The sequence below is a fragment of the Leptopilina boulardi genome, unplaced genomic scaffold (assembly GCF_019393585.1).
Source record: "Leptopilina boulardi isolate dan_hultmark-lab unplaced genomic scaffold, ZJU_Lbou_2.1 LbouV2_318, whole genome shotgun sequence".
Classification (NCBI taxonomy): Eukaryota; Metazoa; Arthropoda; class Insecta; order Hymenoptera; family Figitidae; genus Leptopilina; species Leptopilina boulardi.
The window spans coordinates 68,152-86,663 of record NW_026137883.1 but is presented as its reverse complement, the minus strand read 5'-3'; the positions used below and the strand labels follow the sequence as shown (position 1 = coordinate 86,663).

General features: G+C 27.5%; 1 protein-coding gene and 2 long non-coding RNA genes across 8 annotated transcripts in view; 2 read left to right on the top strand and 1 right to left on the bottom strand.

Moving 5' to 3' along the window:
• Window positions 1–13,388, top strand: part of LOC127284070 (uncharacterized) — a 50,334-nt gene extending 36,946 nt beyond the window's left edge. For all 6 annotated transcript variants that reach the window (XM_051309359.1, XM_051309356.1, XM_051309357.1 and 3 more), the window contains 5 exons: window positions 535–772; window positions 904–1,205; window positions 3,301–4,523; window positions 6,965–9,043; window positions 11,627–13,388. In XM_051309359.1, coding sequence (XP_051165316.1) covers window positions 535–772; window positions 904–1,205; window positions 3,301–4,523; window positions 6,965–9,043; window positions 11,627–11,798 — 4,014 coding nt within the window. In that variant the 3' untranslated portion in view covers window positions 11,799–13,388. The remainder of the gene's footprint in view (window positions 1–534; window positions 773–903; window positions 1,206–3,300; window positions 4,524–6,964; window positions 9,044–11,626) is intronic.
• LOC127284076 (uncharacterized) overlaps window positions 1–18,512 on the top strand; it is a 77,870-nt gene that overhangs the window by 41,040 nt on the left and 18,318 nt on the right. The gene's annotated exons all lie outside the window — the stretch shown is intronic.
• Window positions 14,139–15,648, bottom strand: LOC127284075 (uncharacterized). Its single transcript, XR_007843429.1, has 2 exons — window positions 15,465–15,648; window positions 14,139–14,755 (listed from the first exon to the last, which is right to left on the bottom strand). It is a non-coding gene; the product is annotated as an uncharacterized LOC127284075 (long non-coding RNA).

The window sequence follows — 18,512 nt, the reverse complement described above, 5'->3', positions numbered from 1 at the left end:
CTTTTATATTCAGAAATATTTTCCTTACTACTTTTTTTCAAATCATTTATGATTACTATTAAATTAAGCGCGAACTAAAATTTAATGTTTTTAAAATTTTACTTTTCAATTTACTTTTCAAAAAGAATGCATCACAAATTTTATCAAAAAAACATCTATTATTAAAAATTTTATTACATCTCTGATTTATTTATTTGTAAATATTATAAATTTATTTTATACTTATAATATATAATAATTATTATTATTATATATATTTTTTTAATCATTATATGTATAATTATATATTTTATTTTATAAATTTTTATTTGTTTATAAAATACAGATTTATCAAATAATTTTTGTTTCAAAATAATAAAATTATTTTTAATATTTGGAGATTTTTTGAAGTAAATAAAAAACATTTAAAAATGATTTCAAAATTTTTTCTAATCCTTTTATTAAAATTCTTTTTAAAAATTATGTAAATAAAGAATTTTTTTTTAAAAAATAGATTAAAAAAAAATTCAAATTTTTCCAAAAAAAAAAAAAAAGGGAGAAGAATCAGCATGCTCGACAACAGACACAATATCGATCTGCAAGTCCTCGTTGTTGTTTTCCCCGGTGAAAGAAACTCCAGTCCTACCACCGGGTGGAAGTTATAGTGTCGATTCATTGGATTGCGAGGATATGTTACTCACGTGTCAGACAAATAACAAGAACAACTATACAATTGCATTCGAGGGCAGTATCACCATGTACTCGGATGGTTCTCAAGATTTTGATGGTCATGGTAAGTTAATTCTTTTTTTTTTTTTTTGCAATTAATACAAAAAAATATTTATGTATCTGCACCTCTGCTTTTGCCACCAAAAAAAAGGAGAAAAAAAACACCGCAAATAGCTTTCATGCTTCTATTTTCAGACAAGCAAAAAGTGTACGAAGCACCAGTGACTTATAATGATAAAACGTTGGATTTAAAAAATATCTTAAATTTATCTATGGCATGTTCCGATTCAAAAATTTATACAACCTGGAGTAATCTGAAACATTCGTCCATCAATAAAGCCATGACACGACATCCATCTGGAAATAATAATACTATTCCAAATTTCTTACAAGGCGCTGGTAACATTCTTCTGAGCAACGCTAAACGGAGCCAGAGTCTACCGGATTTATCCAGGACCCATGAACTTCAACAAATCAATGTACCTCTTAATTTTTCCGTAAGTTAAATTTCATTATGTCCCTGACTTAATGAATCTCAAATTGGAATGCGTGAATAAGTTTTAAAAATTAATTGTTAGAAGTTTTATTTAATAAAATTTTATTAGACATCATTTTCGAGCCTCATAAATGAGGGGCTGATAGTAAAAATGGTTTAAAATAACATTGGGAGCAAAAGTGGGATAAGTGACTTGGGAGCAAAAACGGGTTAAAATGATTCGTGTAATTTATTGATAAATTCATTATATTAACGATTAAAAAATATTAACAATAGGAAAAAATGCATATTTTATTATAATTAATATTTTTTAATTGATAATATAATGAATTTATCAATAAATTACACGAATCATTTTAACCCGTTTTTTCTCCCAAGTCACTTATCCCACTTTTGCTCCCAATGTTATTTTAAATCATTTTTACTATCAGCCTCTCAAATTTCCCATAGAAAATAATTAATTAAATTTTTTATTTTAAAGTTTTTGATTAGAAATATAATTACTTTTTTTAGATGAATTTTCAAAATTTTGACAGATTTTCTTTTTATACGAATTTTTTATTTAACAAAATTTTTAGCTAAAGAATTTTTATTTTATTTATTCGAATTATTAGTTTTGAGAATTTACATTAAACTGATTTTCTATTTTAGAGAATTTTTATAAAACTGAAAATACATTTCACAGTAGTTTTATTTGTTCGAATTTTTATTTTCTCGAATTTTTCCTTTAAGATAATAGCCATTTTAATAAATTTTTATTAGGTAGAATTTAATTGCATAGAATTTTATTTTAGATGAATTTTCATTTATTTGAATTATTATTTGATAGAATTTTCATTTATAACCAATTTTTCATACTATACAAAATTTATACTTAATCGAAAAATCATTTAACACAATTTCTAATATGAGCCAAAAGTTCTGAACGTTCAAATGAACAAAAAAAAAAAAATTGTTAAAAAATATTGAATGTAGTTTTTTATTTTTCATTACTGTAGTAATTATTTATAAAATTTATGGACAAACAAATTATTTCGTTCATTTCAACGTTCAGAACTTCAGGCACATTAATAATTTTTAATAATTTTTAAATAAGAATAATTGCATATAATTTTATCAAGAAATTTAATTTAGATAATATATCAAAAAATATGAAAGTTACTTTATTTTAAAAAAATATTTCGAGTCTGATATATGCAAATTATTTATGAATTCAGAATTTTGTCAAAATTTTAAATTTAAATGGTTAAAAAAAAAATTCAGTCCCATTTTTAAAAATATGATAATTTATCTATGGGAAATAAGATAAATTTTTACCTAAAATGTGTTTTAAATATTTTAATTTTAGAACAAGTTGATAAAAATTATTTGAATTGAAACAATTGATTAATATTATTGAAAGAAATTTTTTTTTTTTTTGCTATAATTTAGAAAAAAGTGTTAAAAATTGGAAAAATTTTGCTTCATAAACAAATAGAAATATTAAAAATTGCAAAAAAAAAATTATGAGGTTTTTTTTTTAAAAAAAAAGGAAATAATTTTCTCCTTCTTACAAAAAAAAAAAAAAAAAAAAAAAATACCAAATGACATTTTTTATCATAAGTAGTAGGTAAATAGAAAATCCTGAAAATTTGTAGAGAAAAAATGTTGGTCTTTTTAAGAAAAAAAAATATTTAGTTTTTTACAAAAATTCAATTATTATCGTTATTCAACATTTTTGTTGATTTTCATATTTTCTAGAAAAAAATTTTTTAAAAAATAAACTTAGAACCAACTAAATAGCTTGAAAATTATCAAAGTTATGAGATTTTTAAGAAAAAAAAAATTGAGAAAAACTATAGTTTTTACTAAAATTTTAAAATATTCATAAAAAATTATACAAAAAATTGTTATGAAAATGTTGGAAATTACGTGTTTCTTTATTTTTTTCAAGTAGAAAAACATATTTTACTGTGATGTTATTTCTCAATCTCTACCATCAAACTGTCTGCATAATTAGGTGTCCTTAAAAAAAAAAAAAAATAACAATTTTCCATTTTATTTGAAAATATTTTTGTTAAAATAATTTTTTAAAAATTTATTTCTCCCAATTCCAGGTGGACTCAGCAACGAGCAACCACACAGGCGCTCTACAAAGTTCCGGATCCGTAATGAGTCGTTCAGTGACCGAGGAGAGTTCAGATAGTGTTGGCAATGTTTCATCATCAAAAAAGCTACACAATATGAGCTTAGTGAAATTATTTATGAAACAAAAGAGCATGAGCGCCGAGGGAATGAGTTTAACTCTCGATCAATCGGATTCTGTCAGTGAAAATGGTTGGCCAACGAGTAACAGTGACAGTGGTACAAATACACAAATTCATCGACAAAATATTAATAATTCCGATCGTCAAGAATTGACGGAAAATGATTTCACCATTAATTGGGTTAAAACAGAGCATTACAGCGGTTCCGAGACGCAAACAGATAATAATTTAAGTGACATTCCAAAGCATCAGAATTCAATTCGCAAAGAATTGTCAAATATTTCAAATGGAGATTTAACAGATAGTACAACAAAATCAACATCAGCACTCGACAGTCATTCGGAAGTTGAAAGACGTCCAAAAAATGCATGGTGTGACGCTACAACACAAGAGAAACGATATTCAAGGACAATGGGAATTCAAGCAATCACTGAAGTTGAGGATAATGCTGTTCAAACATCACTTGTCTATCCAATTCCCGAGGTGAAAGCCACAAATACAATTCAAGAAATGCACGTTGACAAAAAATCCGTCTACGTTGTCTATCCAAATTATACACTTCCGGATCTTTCATTTCTCAACAGTTCGAATGAAAAATTTGAGAATATCGCATTGAAACCACAAAATTTCAATAAGGAAAAAACATGGAAGAAATCGACTAAATCAAATAGACCATTCTCGTGTAATGATATTGATGCATTGAAACAAAGGGGATTTTCACATGTTAAAGATTGGGAATCACTTACTTTTCTTTTGCCCAATGATTATAAGAGAATTTTACACGATGTACCGGAAGTTCCACAACATATCAAACTTGGTGAGGAGGTGAGAAAACCACTTTTTTGCCTATCACCGCCAATGAAGTCGAGACGACGTGTCATTAGTGAAATTGTGAATAATGCATCGTCAACAAGTAGTACAGCAACTCAACCATCATCAGGATATAGAGGATCGTCGACTCTACTCACGGATTCGTCAACAAATCAACAGACATTCAATAGCGCTGCTAATCCACTTTATCTCTATCGATACGATAGTGCGAGCTCAGAAACAAGTCAGGAAATTACAAACAGGTGAGATTAATTCTATTTCTTCATTTATGATGACAATGATAATAATATTTAAAGGAATTTATAAAATCGTCGATGATCAAAAGAGCAGGTCTTAAATTATACGACTTTTTCCGACTGGTTTTTATACTTTTGACAATTTTTTTTAGAACAAAATACGATATTTTAGTAATACAATTCAGATCTTCATCAGATCTTTTTTTTTTTTTTTTTTAATTTCAATTATTTAACAACTTTTTAACTAAAATTCTTCTCTAAATTCATTATTTTCAATAATTTTTATGAAATTTCTCACAAATTCGATTATCTTAAACTATTTTTTAGTTAAAAATTCCATGAAATTAAATAATTGTTTAAAAGTAAAAAAAAAAAATTACGAAATAAAATTACCAAAATTTTTAATTTAAAATTTTAAAAAATTATTTTTAATGATTTTTAAAATATTCTTCGAAAATCCAATTATCGGAAAGCATTTTTCAATTAAGGGTTAAATTAACCAGTTAAATGTTTTTTAAAAAATTGTAAAATGGTAAAAAAAATTATTTTTTTAATTTTTTATCATAAAATATGGTTTTAGGTCTCAAACATATTTTCCAAAAAAAAAAAAAAAAAAAAAATTGACACCTCTATAAATAACTTAAATTTTTATTGGTTTTTAAATTTTACTGTTAATACATTAAATTTAAAATTCAACTTCTTTCCCAATTTCTATTATTTTTCATCGATAATTTTTTGAATACTTTTTTGTAGTTCTGAACAATCAATCGTGTAGATTTAAATTCTAGATTTATTAAATTGTAGATTTATTCTAAAATTGAAAAAAATTTTTTTTTAAATTTCCATAATTTGGAATAATTTTAAACTCTGAATAATGCCAGAAAAAATTGGTATAAATTTGGAAAGGTTAAAATTTCACTGGACCTTGAAAATCGGAAAAACGACGCGTAAATTTAGTTACGCCTTGAAAAACCGTTCATTTTTTTGTACAAAATTTTTAACAAAATACGTCTTTTTTTATGTATACAATGCAAATCTTTTTTATTTCAATTATTTACTAAATTTTTAACTTAAAAATTTTCTGTAAATTAATTATTTTTACTAATTTTACAAATTAAATTATCTTAAAGTATTTTCCAATTAAAATTTTTATCAAATTCAACAATTTAAAAATTTTTTTAAAAAAATTTAATAAAATTTCAATTCAAAACATTTTAAAATTTAATTATTCTTAAAATTTTTCATACCAACAAGTTTTTGAAATTTAATAATTTCAATTATAACTCTTCCGAGATGCAATTATTTTTAATGATTTTTACAATATTCTTCAAAAATTCAATTATTTGAAAGCAATTTTTTAATTTTCAATTAAAAAATTTTTAAATTCAATTTTTGTCTTTAATTTTTAATAAATACTTCAGCAACAGAAATCACCAAAAAATTTCAATATTCAAAATCACTTGAATTCAATTATTTTCAAAAATTTTAATTTAAAACCTTCGAAAACTTAATTATTTCATAAAAGTGTCAACTGTAATTCCTCTTAAGAATTTAATGATTTTAAATGATTTTTATAATATTCTGCAAAAATTCAATTATTTGAAAGCATTTTTTAATTAAAAATTTTTTAAATTCAATTTTTGTCTGTAATTTCTAATATGTAAGTTCTTCATCAATAGAAATCACAAAAAAAAAAAATTTAATTAAAAATTACTTGAAGTTCAATTAAATTCGAAAATCTGAATTGTAATTCTTTGAAAATTCAATTACTTTAAAAAGTTTAATTATTTTTAATAATTTTAATACTTTCATTTAAGAATTCAATTTTTTTAAAAAGTTACAAATAAAAACTCTAAAATTGAACATTGTTGTCAGAATTTTTGTTAAATAAATTTGTCTTATTTAATTAAAATTTTTTAAAATATAAGTCTTTCATTTCTGAAATATTGGAAATAAATTTTCTTGATAATATTTCTATAGAATTATTCTTATTAAGAAATTAATCAAATGGATTTAATATCTAATAACATTAATTATTATTTTAAGTAAAATACTTATTTAGGGTCAGTTGGGGTAAATGGGGACATGGCCTTAAAGGAAGAAACTTACGTAATTTGTGAAAAATAGTGATTTTGTCCCCATTTACCCCAACTGACCCTAACTAATTAAATTTAAGGCCATGTGATTCTCTATCATATTTTACAAATTTCAACCAAAAATTCTTTACCATTTTAGAGAAAACTTGGTTTTGCATGGAGGTCACGTGGATATTTCCCACATGGCCTTAATTAAAATAAAAAAAATCGACTTTTTTTGAAATGTAAATCGACTAAAGGAACTTTTTTTGCGCCTTAAAGTCGATCCGAGGCCTATCACTATATTTTCATAAGGGATTTTTTTTTCGTATCTGTAGCTTTATTTTCAGATTTTGTTTTCTTTTTTTTCAGATATGGAATTCAAAAGGGAGTGGCGGGTCCAACCCTTCCAAAGAGATCGAAATCATTGCCGCAGGGTGAAAAGGATTCAAGTGATTATACCGGTAAAGTTCCACCGCGACCACCATTGCCAAGAAGTATTTTACGAAAGAATAAAGTAACAAAAAGATGTAGTATGTTTGAAATGGGTGATGTCGAGGAGGTTGAGGACAAATGTTTAGAAACAAATAAACGGATGTCAATGCCCGAGCCCTATTATATAAATAATGATCTTCATCTTTTGCGAAATGATAGAATAGACGATTCAGATAAGGATGTAGACGAGATTGAGGAGAGATTTCAAATTGAGAGACTTAAGGAAATGGTCGATCGTATTGATGATCGATCATCAATGGACAGTAGTGAGGAGGATGTTAAACAATTGGAAGAATTTTTAAAACGCAGTGGATTCTCATCGCAAAGTAGTGATGGCGATGAAAATAGTGATACAGATGTGAAATTACGATCGTATGTTCGTAAATTTTTAGCATTGCGAATGAATAAGGATATTTTGAAAACAATTGATATGGGTGAATCGCAGAAAAAAACTGTAAGTTTTGCAACTGGTGAAAGAAATTATTTAACGGACAATAATCTCGATGTGAAAGAAACAATGATTGATGAAACAAAAGATGAGACTGATGCAAGATGTTTTGATTTGAATGAAAAGAAACAATTAATGTGGCCAGTGAAAAAAGCTGTTGATGTACTATTAAAATATTGGCACGCAGAGCCAGTACGCAGTCGACAGGGTTACAATGACAGTAATGAATGTTCACAAATTTCATTACAAAATCTTTGCCCACCACTTTATGCAATTATGTCCGATGATCTTAAACCACAATTGAATTCAACATTTGGACCAATGGCAAATAGTGTATGGCAAGTTGTTGAGGCATCATCACAGCAAGGACCTCTTACAAAAACATTAAATGAACTTGTGCAAAAAATTAATAGCGAAGATTTAATAACTGAGGGAATGCTCAAATTTAATGCTTTTGTTTTTGGATTATTAAATCTTCGTGCATTGGACGCGTGGTTTGCTTATTTATGCACAAGAGAATCAATTCTCAGAAAACATTATAATAACAATAGTCTCTTTGTGCGAGCACTTTCCTGTGGTCAATCGAGGGAAGTGATTGACGCATTACTTGATATTCTACAACCATTGGCCTTCTGTCCATTTCAACTTGATTTACTCTATCAATATCGTCAGTTACACAATAGTTTTGGCAGTAGAAAAAGTGTATTTCGCAATGAAACAAATCCAGAGAGTCCAAGAAAAGCGAGACCACGCTCGTGTATTAATTATGGATTCGATGATAAATGTCGTGATCAAAAAGCAGAAATTGAAAAAGCAGCAAAAAAACGATGGAGTCATTTACCATTGAGTTCGAAATTTCATTTTGATAGGATAGGATCAGAGGACTCAGAGGAGTACACCGATAGTTTGGAGCATTCACCATTAAATAGAGCTTCCGCTAAATCAATATCACGATTGCGAAGTCCAGAGACGCGTGTCATTGATGATGAGGACGAGGTAATTCCTGCCGATGTGAAATTTCGTAAATTACAAGAAAAATGGGAAATGGTATTGGGTAAAGATGAGAGTAAGGAACAAATTGTACCACCACCATCATCACCCAATAGGACACCAACGTGTAATATTGGAAAATCAAAAATTCCCCGCCTCTTAACGTCGCCGATAAGAACATTGAATTTAACAAATGCACAAGGAAAAAATACAAAATCACCCGTCACGGGGATACCGGCATTGAAGAAGACGCCAACACAGGTGCCAAAGACATTACCGAAGAAGCCCGATTCACGGGGAGCTAAGGACGTGACGAAAAGAACGAGTCGCGTCGATCAAGAAATGGTGAATATTGGAAAAACACATTTAACGAGGCCGAGTTCTCTACCTTATAAAACTTATGGAATGACCAAGGATAAGGCAATGATTTCGCCTCATAGACGAGCTGCGTCCACATCATTACCGAGACCAACGTCTGCTGTTATCACTAGAAATACTCCGGCTAAACAAACGCCAAAGTAAGTCGATTTTTCTCCACTATAATAATAATATTCTTTATTAATTTCAGTAATTTTAATAATTGACGCAGTTTGTGCAAAAAACTGTGAGCTTAAAAATTTTCTATGATTGATTTGTTTTTTAATTATAATAACAAAGTTATTAAAAAAAATTAAATAAACTTTTCGACTTTTGCTATTTCTACACAAAATGAAATGAAAAACATAAAAAAAAAATGGAACAAAATAAGTGTTTTGTCAATGTACAATAATAATTAAAATTTTGAATATTCTTATTTATTATTAATTTAAAAATTGAAAAATATAAGTCTTCTTTTTGAATATTGTCTTAAGGCCATGTGGGAAATAGACGTTTTTTTGAGGATTCCAACTTTCTCTGAAATAAATAATGATTTCGGGTTAAAATATTCAAGACTTGATAAAGGAGGGTGCAAAGCATAGGGCTGTTCTCCTCATTTACGTAAAAATAATAAAAATAAAGTAATAAATAGTAAAATAATGTATTTAATCATAGTTCATTCAGCGGCCACTCGCTCGAATTGGCGCTGTTTACTGGAGAACTGACACACTCAAGCAACGTCTGTGTATGCGCCGCCATCTTTTTGTCATTTTCGTTTAAAAATGTCACTTTTTAAAATTAGGTTTTAAATAATTTAATGCAAAATTAAGTTTTTTCAGGAGAACAGCGCGGTGCATTGTACCCAAATCTATCAACCCTCAAAATTTTAGCCTAAAATTATTTTTCATTTTAGAGAAAGTTGGAATATTGCAAAACACATTTTCCCATACTAGGTCACGTGGGTTTTTCCCACATGCCGTTAAGGAAGTAAATTTTTTTTTCAGTAAAACGGTAAATTTTCTATCAAAATGCAGATCCTTTACATTTCATGTCCCAAATAAGAAAATTTCCGAAACGAAGTAAATTTTGTTTTATTTCAAGTTGTATTAATTATTATTATTATTATTTTATTTTAATTATTATTATGAATATAATATAAGTTTTAAAAAATTTAAATTTTCAGTTTATTTTGAACATTAATACTAATAAAGAACAATTTTCGAATGGAAACTAAAAATTATTGGTATTTTTAAATTTATTTCTTTGAATGTAAAATCTGTTTCATTCTTATGTACAATTTATCAAATGTAAAAGATCTGCCATTTGTCTAAATGTTTTGAATAGAAGAATGGCATGTAATTAATATTCGACATTCTTTTGAATTAACGACAGTTTTGTAGTTAGTCTGTACAAGCAGTTGACAAGTTTTTAATAAAAGATGTAAGGTATTATTTTTGGAATTTTAGAAATACTTTGTTTTTATTTAAATTTATATTTTCTTATTTGGTACATTGCCCAAAGCGGTTTGGGCACTCCGCAGTTTGCCCGCCAACGCTTGGGCAAAGCTCGATATATTCAGCTTTACCCAAAATGGCTTGGGCAAACTGCGGAGTGTCTGGGCATTCCGCAGTTTGCCCGCACTCTGGACTTTGAGCACAACATATATATATATATATATGTGCGATTCCAGGTGAGATTTTGACTTTTTCTGAGTAGGTTAACCGATTGCAATGAAACTTTGGAATTTTGTTATATATAGTAAGACTAATCTTTAACGTAAATTTCAGCTTAAAATATTTGTTAGTTTACGAGATTTGCAATAATAACAAAAAATTTTAAACTGCTATATCTTCCGTTCTAATAATCGGATTGAGGTCTACTTTTTTTTAAAATGTCACTCTTATGTTTTTGGGGTCGCTGATTACGAATCTGAAGTCAGATTTTAAAAATTTTCAAAATTCAAGATGGCGGATCCAATATGGCGGACATTTTTATTAAAATTTGATCAGATTCGCTTGAAACTTGCTACTCGGGGGTTTTTGGGGTCGCTGATTACGAATATAAAGTCAGATTTTAAAAATTCAAAATGGCGGATCCAATATGGCGACCAAAATTTTTTAAAAATTATCAGATTTGCTTGAAACTTGTTACTCGGGGATTTTTGGGGTCGATGATCACGAATCTTACATCAACTTTTAAAAATCAGGTCACAGATCACGATTTTGATGTAAAACTTGTTAAAAATTCAAAATGGTGGAGCCAATATGGCGGATGAAATTGTAAAACATGTTTACATTTATAAACTTAAATGTAATGAGGCTGATTTTTGAGGTTAAGGTTTTTAGAGTTAAGGACAGTTTTTGAAATTCAATTTGAGAATATTTGAAAGTTTCAGTTGAGCTTAAATTGTAAAGAAATGATATAGAAAAAAATTTTAAAAAGGAAAGGAAAAATTTTAAAAAAGTAATTTAAATATTTAAAGGACGAGGTTCTTGGAGTTAAGGGTAGATTTTTCAAAATTTAATTTAAGGCTATTTAAAAGCCTCAAATTAGCTAAAATTATAAAAGATTTATGTAGGCTATATTATTCTGCAAATAAAAAAAAATTGATAGTTTATTGCGATTTTTCTTTTTGGAAAAAATGGAAATTTTTTTTCTATAAATTTGCAAATTATTTTAGATTATTATAAAATTTTATAATAAGTATATATATATATATTTAAATGAAATAATAATTTTTTCAGATTGGTGCGAACGTTAACTCACAGATATTCATCGGATGATGGACATCTTGCATTCAGCGAAGGCGAGAAATTGAAAGTCATTTTGGAAGTTGACAACAAATGGTTGTTGTGCGCAAGGGGCGAAAGAAAGGGTTTAGTACCAAGAGCGTGTGTTCACGCAATACAAACCTAACCCTTAGCTTGACATCGCCTTTCGACGATTAATCAACACAAATTCGATTACTAAACAAAAAAAAAAAAATTATTTAATATAATACAAAAGAGCAAATTTTCTCAAATTAAAAAGGAAATTTAATCACGCATTTTATAGAATCCAAAATTAATCGAGTTTTCTCTTATATATATTTATAAACTCCCTTGAGTTTGGATTCTTGAAATGTTTCACGCTTTTTAAATGAGACACTCAATTTTATTTGTTAATTTTTCAATTTTAACATTTTTTTAAATTGAAAAAATATGTAAAATTTAAAACAAAAGAAAGTGCGAGAGGAGAAAAAAAACCACAAGCAAAGAGAAAAAGTATGCATGTATAGTGTATGAGAGAGAATCGAGTATTGTTTTTTTTTTGTTTTTTTTTTCCATTAAACAAATAAGACAGTCAACTTAGTTACCTTTTTAATGTTAAAAAAATTTTCGAAAGAGATTGAACGCTTCGTTTATATAATATTGAAAACTGCAGTAGTATTATTATTGATTATTAATAATTAATGTCGTAAGAATTATATAGAGATACTGCTAGTCATAGGCTCTCGAACCAGAAATGTATTTAATAAGTTTGAACATACATTATTTATAATATCCCAGAGATGTACATAAAATTCTATACAGTATAATTGTAGCGACGCTGGTTTAAATGATTGCGATTATAATAATAATAATAATGAAGAAGAAGAAGAAAAAGATAAAAAGAAGTGACGTCGAGTAAAATAACAGATATATCATAACACTATAAATGTAACTGTGATCATAGCAAATAGGTTCGTAAGTTTATTAAGATTAATGCGGATGTGCGAGACGAAAAAGAATTTTTGTTACAAAGATTTATCAAACGTTTTTTAAAACAAAAACAAAAAAAAAAATGAAAAAGGCAATTTTTATATTTTATTCATTTCGCACAGGTCTCGGGAGAAGATTATTTTCTATTTTGATGTATCATTGGCTTTACATCGATTTTATTTGCTATTTCACGAGATATTTTTTTGTCCAAGTTTCTTTTTATTTTAACTTGGATTTTTCTTAAAAAACAAAAACAAAAAAAAAAAAAAACGAAAAAAAATAGAGGAAATTTATATTTGAATGTTTTTCTTTCTTCTTTTATTTGTTGTAAACTCATAATTCTGAGAAGCAAATTTGTGATGTTTTGAAATTGATTTTTTGAATTATTAATATTTTTAAATTATTTTACAACGCTTTTTTAAATGTTCTATTCAATGTCGAATAATTTTTATACGTTTAAGTGAAAAACAAAAATTATTTCTTTTTTTCAATATTCACGAACAATAACTTTATCGAAAATATACATTTTAAAATTACAAAAAAAAAAAATTGTTATGATCATTAAAGGAATTTTCTGTTCTCTCGACAAATTGCTTGAAATGTTGATCTGCGTATATTGGGGAAATATATATATATATATTCATATATATCACTCGTAAAAAAAAATATCGCTGGATACACATCTGCCTTGGATGACATTTATTAATGCGTAAATAATAAATAATATAATGTATATGTTTACACAAATAAAACGTCAATACCTATATTTAAGTGGAGTTATTTTTTATATTAATTAGATTACTGTTAACCAAGGTAATTATACTCACAAAAACGCTTTTTACTTAACAAATCATTAATTCAGAATTAAAAAAAAAAACTAGAATTAAATAAATAATTTAAAATTTTGTCTGGTTAAAAAAAAAATTTAGAAATTTTACCTTAAAATAAATTTTGAATATAAAGTAATTATTTAATTTTTTAAATAAGTGTAAGTTAAAAGACCTAATCGCTGAACATCAGTGGCTACACGTTAGGCAATAAATTATAGTAAAAATATCATTTTTAAATTTTTTTAATACAGAATTATTTTTTTAAAGAAACATGAAAGTTTCAAATATTCTTAATATTATGTTTTCACTTTCTTATTTTTAATAACAATATTATATTTTAACATCTTTCATTTATTATATTTTCACTAAAAGTGAATGTAACCCCAAAAATTATCCATGTTTTTGTAATTTTTATGAAACAAAAGCAGTCGATTCCGTTTCGTTGGAAATATTATTTTATTGTTTGAATTTTGCTCGCAACAATTGAAACTAAACGACTATTTCAAATAAGCAAATTTTTTTTTTTAGGGCGCACTCACACCTCTGGCTGCCTGCACAGGCAGCCAGTGAGAGCCAATCAAAGAGTCAGTAGATTTAAATTTGAATTTTCTGTCTCTCTTACTCTTGTACGTTTTCTGCGTGGTGGGAGGCTGCCTGTGCAGGCAGCCAGAGGTGTGAGTGCGCCCTTAGAATGTTATTTACACATTAAAGTTATGTGACTGTTAGAGGTCTGTAATGTTAATTTGTCCGTAACTTTTCTAGTATAATACTGAATAGATTCAGTTGAAATAATTATCATAAAACACTTGAAAATAGTTAGAAAATATGGGGTTAGGAGTGTGTAGGATTTTCTAACAATTTTTATGCCTTTTATTTTATTTATTTAACAATATATCAACATTTTGATAAATCACACGTTTACGTCTTCGGCTGCAAAAGCCAACGTAAACAATTATTATTGGCTGCCATTGGAACCTTGTTGCTGGGTGAAAATTTCCCAACTGGGCCACTTAAAACTGACTTTTCAAATTTAAAATATTTTTTTTTCATAATCTATTGCAGAAAGCCGAATTAAAAACATTCCTGAAATGTGTTTTTAAAAAAATTAATTTTTTAATTATTTATTAACAATTGAATATTTTGGATAATGATTTTTACGAGGCCTTAGTTACGGTCTTTATTGATGTTATAAAATTGGTTGACAACGTTTCGATACCTCACAATTTTGGAATAATAATGTGGAAAATTTTTTTTTTGGAAAATACATGGTTTATGGCGCACAAGGTATAAAAAAGAGAAACACCTGCAAATAATTAGATTTCGTCAGCAAGAGTGATTCCTTAAGGTATCACATCGGTAAAACCGTTTTCTATAAATTTTCTTGAAAATTTTACCATATGTTCTTATTATCATTCTTGACAAATTTGCAAAATATGAAGAATTTTCGCCGTACGAAACCAGAGATATTAGCAATCAAAGTTGCTTATTTTGCATGAGAGACGGGACTAATGTATGGGGGAGAAGTACATTTTCATAAATATCATCAGAAGTTTTCTATAAATTTTTTTCAAAAACTAATGTTGAATTCACGAATAAATTTGAAACTAAAATATACAAAGAAATTTATAATTTACCGTGCCGTTTATTTGTAATTATAATTATAAATTAAAAATTCTATTTCATGACGTCATTTGCAATATATAGCACACCCGCCACTTTGATGTGGCAACATCGCAGGATGGTAACATTAGTTAGAGAGAGACAGTAGTCCACAGTAGTCAAAGCGAGACTTATAGCGACGTTGTCAAACCTCCTACTCCTTCCAATCGCTGCTAGTGTGGGGTATACGTGTACGAGTGTATTTGTAGAAGTAGGTACAGTATGGGCAGAGAGTATTGGGAGTTAAGGGCGAAAGTATAATGTGGGAAGTAGTAATGCGAGCTACAAACTCTTGACTCCGATTAGTGCCGATGTGATACCTTAATGTGATGAAAATATTTTGTAAAACTTACCTCATAAAGAGGGTTTCTATTATTTATAAGATTACATTGTTATAAAATGATTTTAAACAGGTTTAAATAAAAACGTGACACTTGTAGGTTATGTATTAGTCGATATAGATATTTAGTACATATCGATATTTTATAGTAATCGATACTCGATAATAATCGTAACTAAGACCTCGTAAAAATCATTATCCAAATAACCAAGAAAACGGACGTAAAAATTTTGAAACAATTGAATATTTTGTTACCTTTCCACTAAATTTGCAATTACTCTGTTGCTTGTTAATGAAATTTAATAAAATTTGGTGAGCATATAAAAAAATTATGTCTCTTTGAAATGCAATAGAAATTTCAATTAATTTGTATTGTTTATGCAAATAAAATTGTTTATTTAATAAACAAATGAATATTTAAACTATTTCTCATATGTTTAGGAAAAAATTTCAAAAACCACATAAATCTACACTTTCTCAACTTTAATTAAAAAAAAAAATCTTAGTACTTTTAAAAAATGAGTAAATTACGCGAATTTGAAAAGCGACGTGCAAGCGGTGAAACAGTTACCACTGCAGCGCGCGGCGCGCTTCTACGCGTCGAAGCCTATTCTCTGTTATCGAATTATTGACTAGAATTCTTCAATATCAAATTTTTTCTTTATTTTATTATTTAACAATCATATAACTTTTCATGACAACTGGTTTCTGAGAATTTTTTTAAAAAACGAATATAATATTCGTTCATTTGAACAGTCAAATTTAGAGACCAAACATACATTGATATATTTATTTTTAGAACAAGAAAAATATATATGAATATTTAATACGCACCCAATTGCATAAATGCTGTCCTTCCTGTTTGATGACATTTTGTCGAGACTCATACTCACTGCGGACCCAGTATAACTATAAACGCACATTTCACTTTTGAGCAGCCTACTAAAATAATTTGTTATTTCTGATTTTTCGTTATCAAAAAGATATTTCTTCAAAAATTATTTATTATAAACGTTATGAACTTTAAGCATCGTAGAAATTTTAGGTTAAAGTATACAAAACGAATTTGCGGGATTAATATATCAAAACTAAAGCTTCATTTTTTGGTTCTAAAATGAGCATTAAAAAAAATAGTGATTATTATTTATTTTCTTTTAATTGAAAGACCAATAATTGGAAAAAAAATTAATAATGAAACAGATTTTATAAAATGAGACAATAATTTTAAGTTTAAAAATTTGTTTGAGATAAAACAATTGAGGACCCCAATTCTATAAGGGGCTCTACGCTTGAAGGCACTCTCACACCTTTTTGGCTGCCTGCCTGCCTGCAGGTTACCATGGCAACGCACGAGTGTGAGTGAGACAGAAAATTTGAATATTCAAATTTTTAAATTTTCTGTCGTACTCACTCTCATGCGTTGTCATGGTAACCTGCAGGCAGCCAAAAAGGTGTGAGAGTGCCTTGAGGCAGCCGCCTTGCGACCAGTCACGTGTTACAAAATTGGAACAAAATAAAATTTAAAATTTTTTAAAAACTCTATCCTAGTATAAAAATCCTCACCTTTTTTTCTTTTGCTATTTTTTTTATAAAACAAATATTAAAATTAATAGAGGCAAATAAGTAGAAAAATTTTTTACGATAATTTAATGAACTATTAAAACATAACATTTTAAAGACAAACAACAAAAAAAGACAAACAAATTCAAAAAAAATTGTTATTATTTTATATTAAATAACAATGAAGTTTTAATTTTGAAAATATGTGTTTTTCAATCTTCTAATGAAAAAGTTATCGAGGGAATTTTCATTCTGGAAAAACTTCTCGCGACAAAGTTTTTCCTTAAATATTAAGGAAGTTTTTCCAAAAGTTTGGAATTAATTCTCTAAGATATAAAGAAGTTATAAGGAAAATAGTGAAAAAATATTTTTCCTTTTCCTTCAGCAGCAGCCATGACACCTAACGACTTAGTTTCTTCAGGGGCGTTCTTATTAAACAATTCGCCCTTATTATTTTTCCTTTTTCAAAATGTATAAATACTGATTTCAAATATAAATATAGTTCTTAATAAGTATATTGGACATATGTTTGTTTATTAACAAAAATAGAATACAAAAAATATATTTTTTATAACAAATAAATAATTATTTTTGCATGCTCGAATGTAGGTATGACCTAAAATGTGTAGTATACGTAACAAATTGTCGCAAACCATATTATAAATATAACCTCACTTTTCGAATGTCAACTCGGACTCGCTTCATTATCATAACAGATAAATTATAATAATGTCTTAGGCAACTCAGATAAATAGATCTACTGGTAAATATAAAGAGATGAAATATTCTTTAAATAATAATTTATTGCACTTCAGTTTAATAATTTTTATTAAGCTAATAAGTGTTTTTATATGTCTTTACAAAGCAATAATCAAACGAATCAAACAAAAATTCAAAGACTAAACACATAGCGGGAACCAACTAGATTGAGGTTATATTTTCTTCTGACCATTACGAGTGCCTACGTCATGAAATGTAACAAACGTTGTGTAGCAAACTGGACAAGTTGTATACACATGTAACATACGTAGCAAACTTAGGTAACATACATGAAGTATGTTACTTACCCATCTCTGCATTTAAGGAAAAACTTTGTCGCGAGAAGTTTTTCCAGAATGAAAATTCCCTCGATAACTTTTTCATTAGAAGATTGAAAAACACATATTTTCAAAATTAAAACTTCATTGTTATTTAATATAAAATAATAACAATTTTTTTGAATTTGTTTATGATTGTCGTCATTAATATCCAGATAGCACGGAAATTTGCAGCAAGCTTGCGGCAAGTTAACCGTGCAAGCTTGTCTGAGCTAGCGAAATGTCCCACCCAGGGCAAACTTGCCGTGAAAGCTTGCTGTAAGATTTCCAGGAAAGGTTGCTGCAATCTTGCCATGAAAGATTGCTACAAGATTGCTGCAAGCATACTAAGAATGATTGCGGCAAGGTTGCCGTGAAAGATTGCTGTAAGCTTGCTACGTAAAGTTGCAGGAGAATTTCAACAA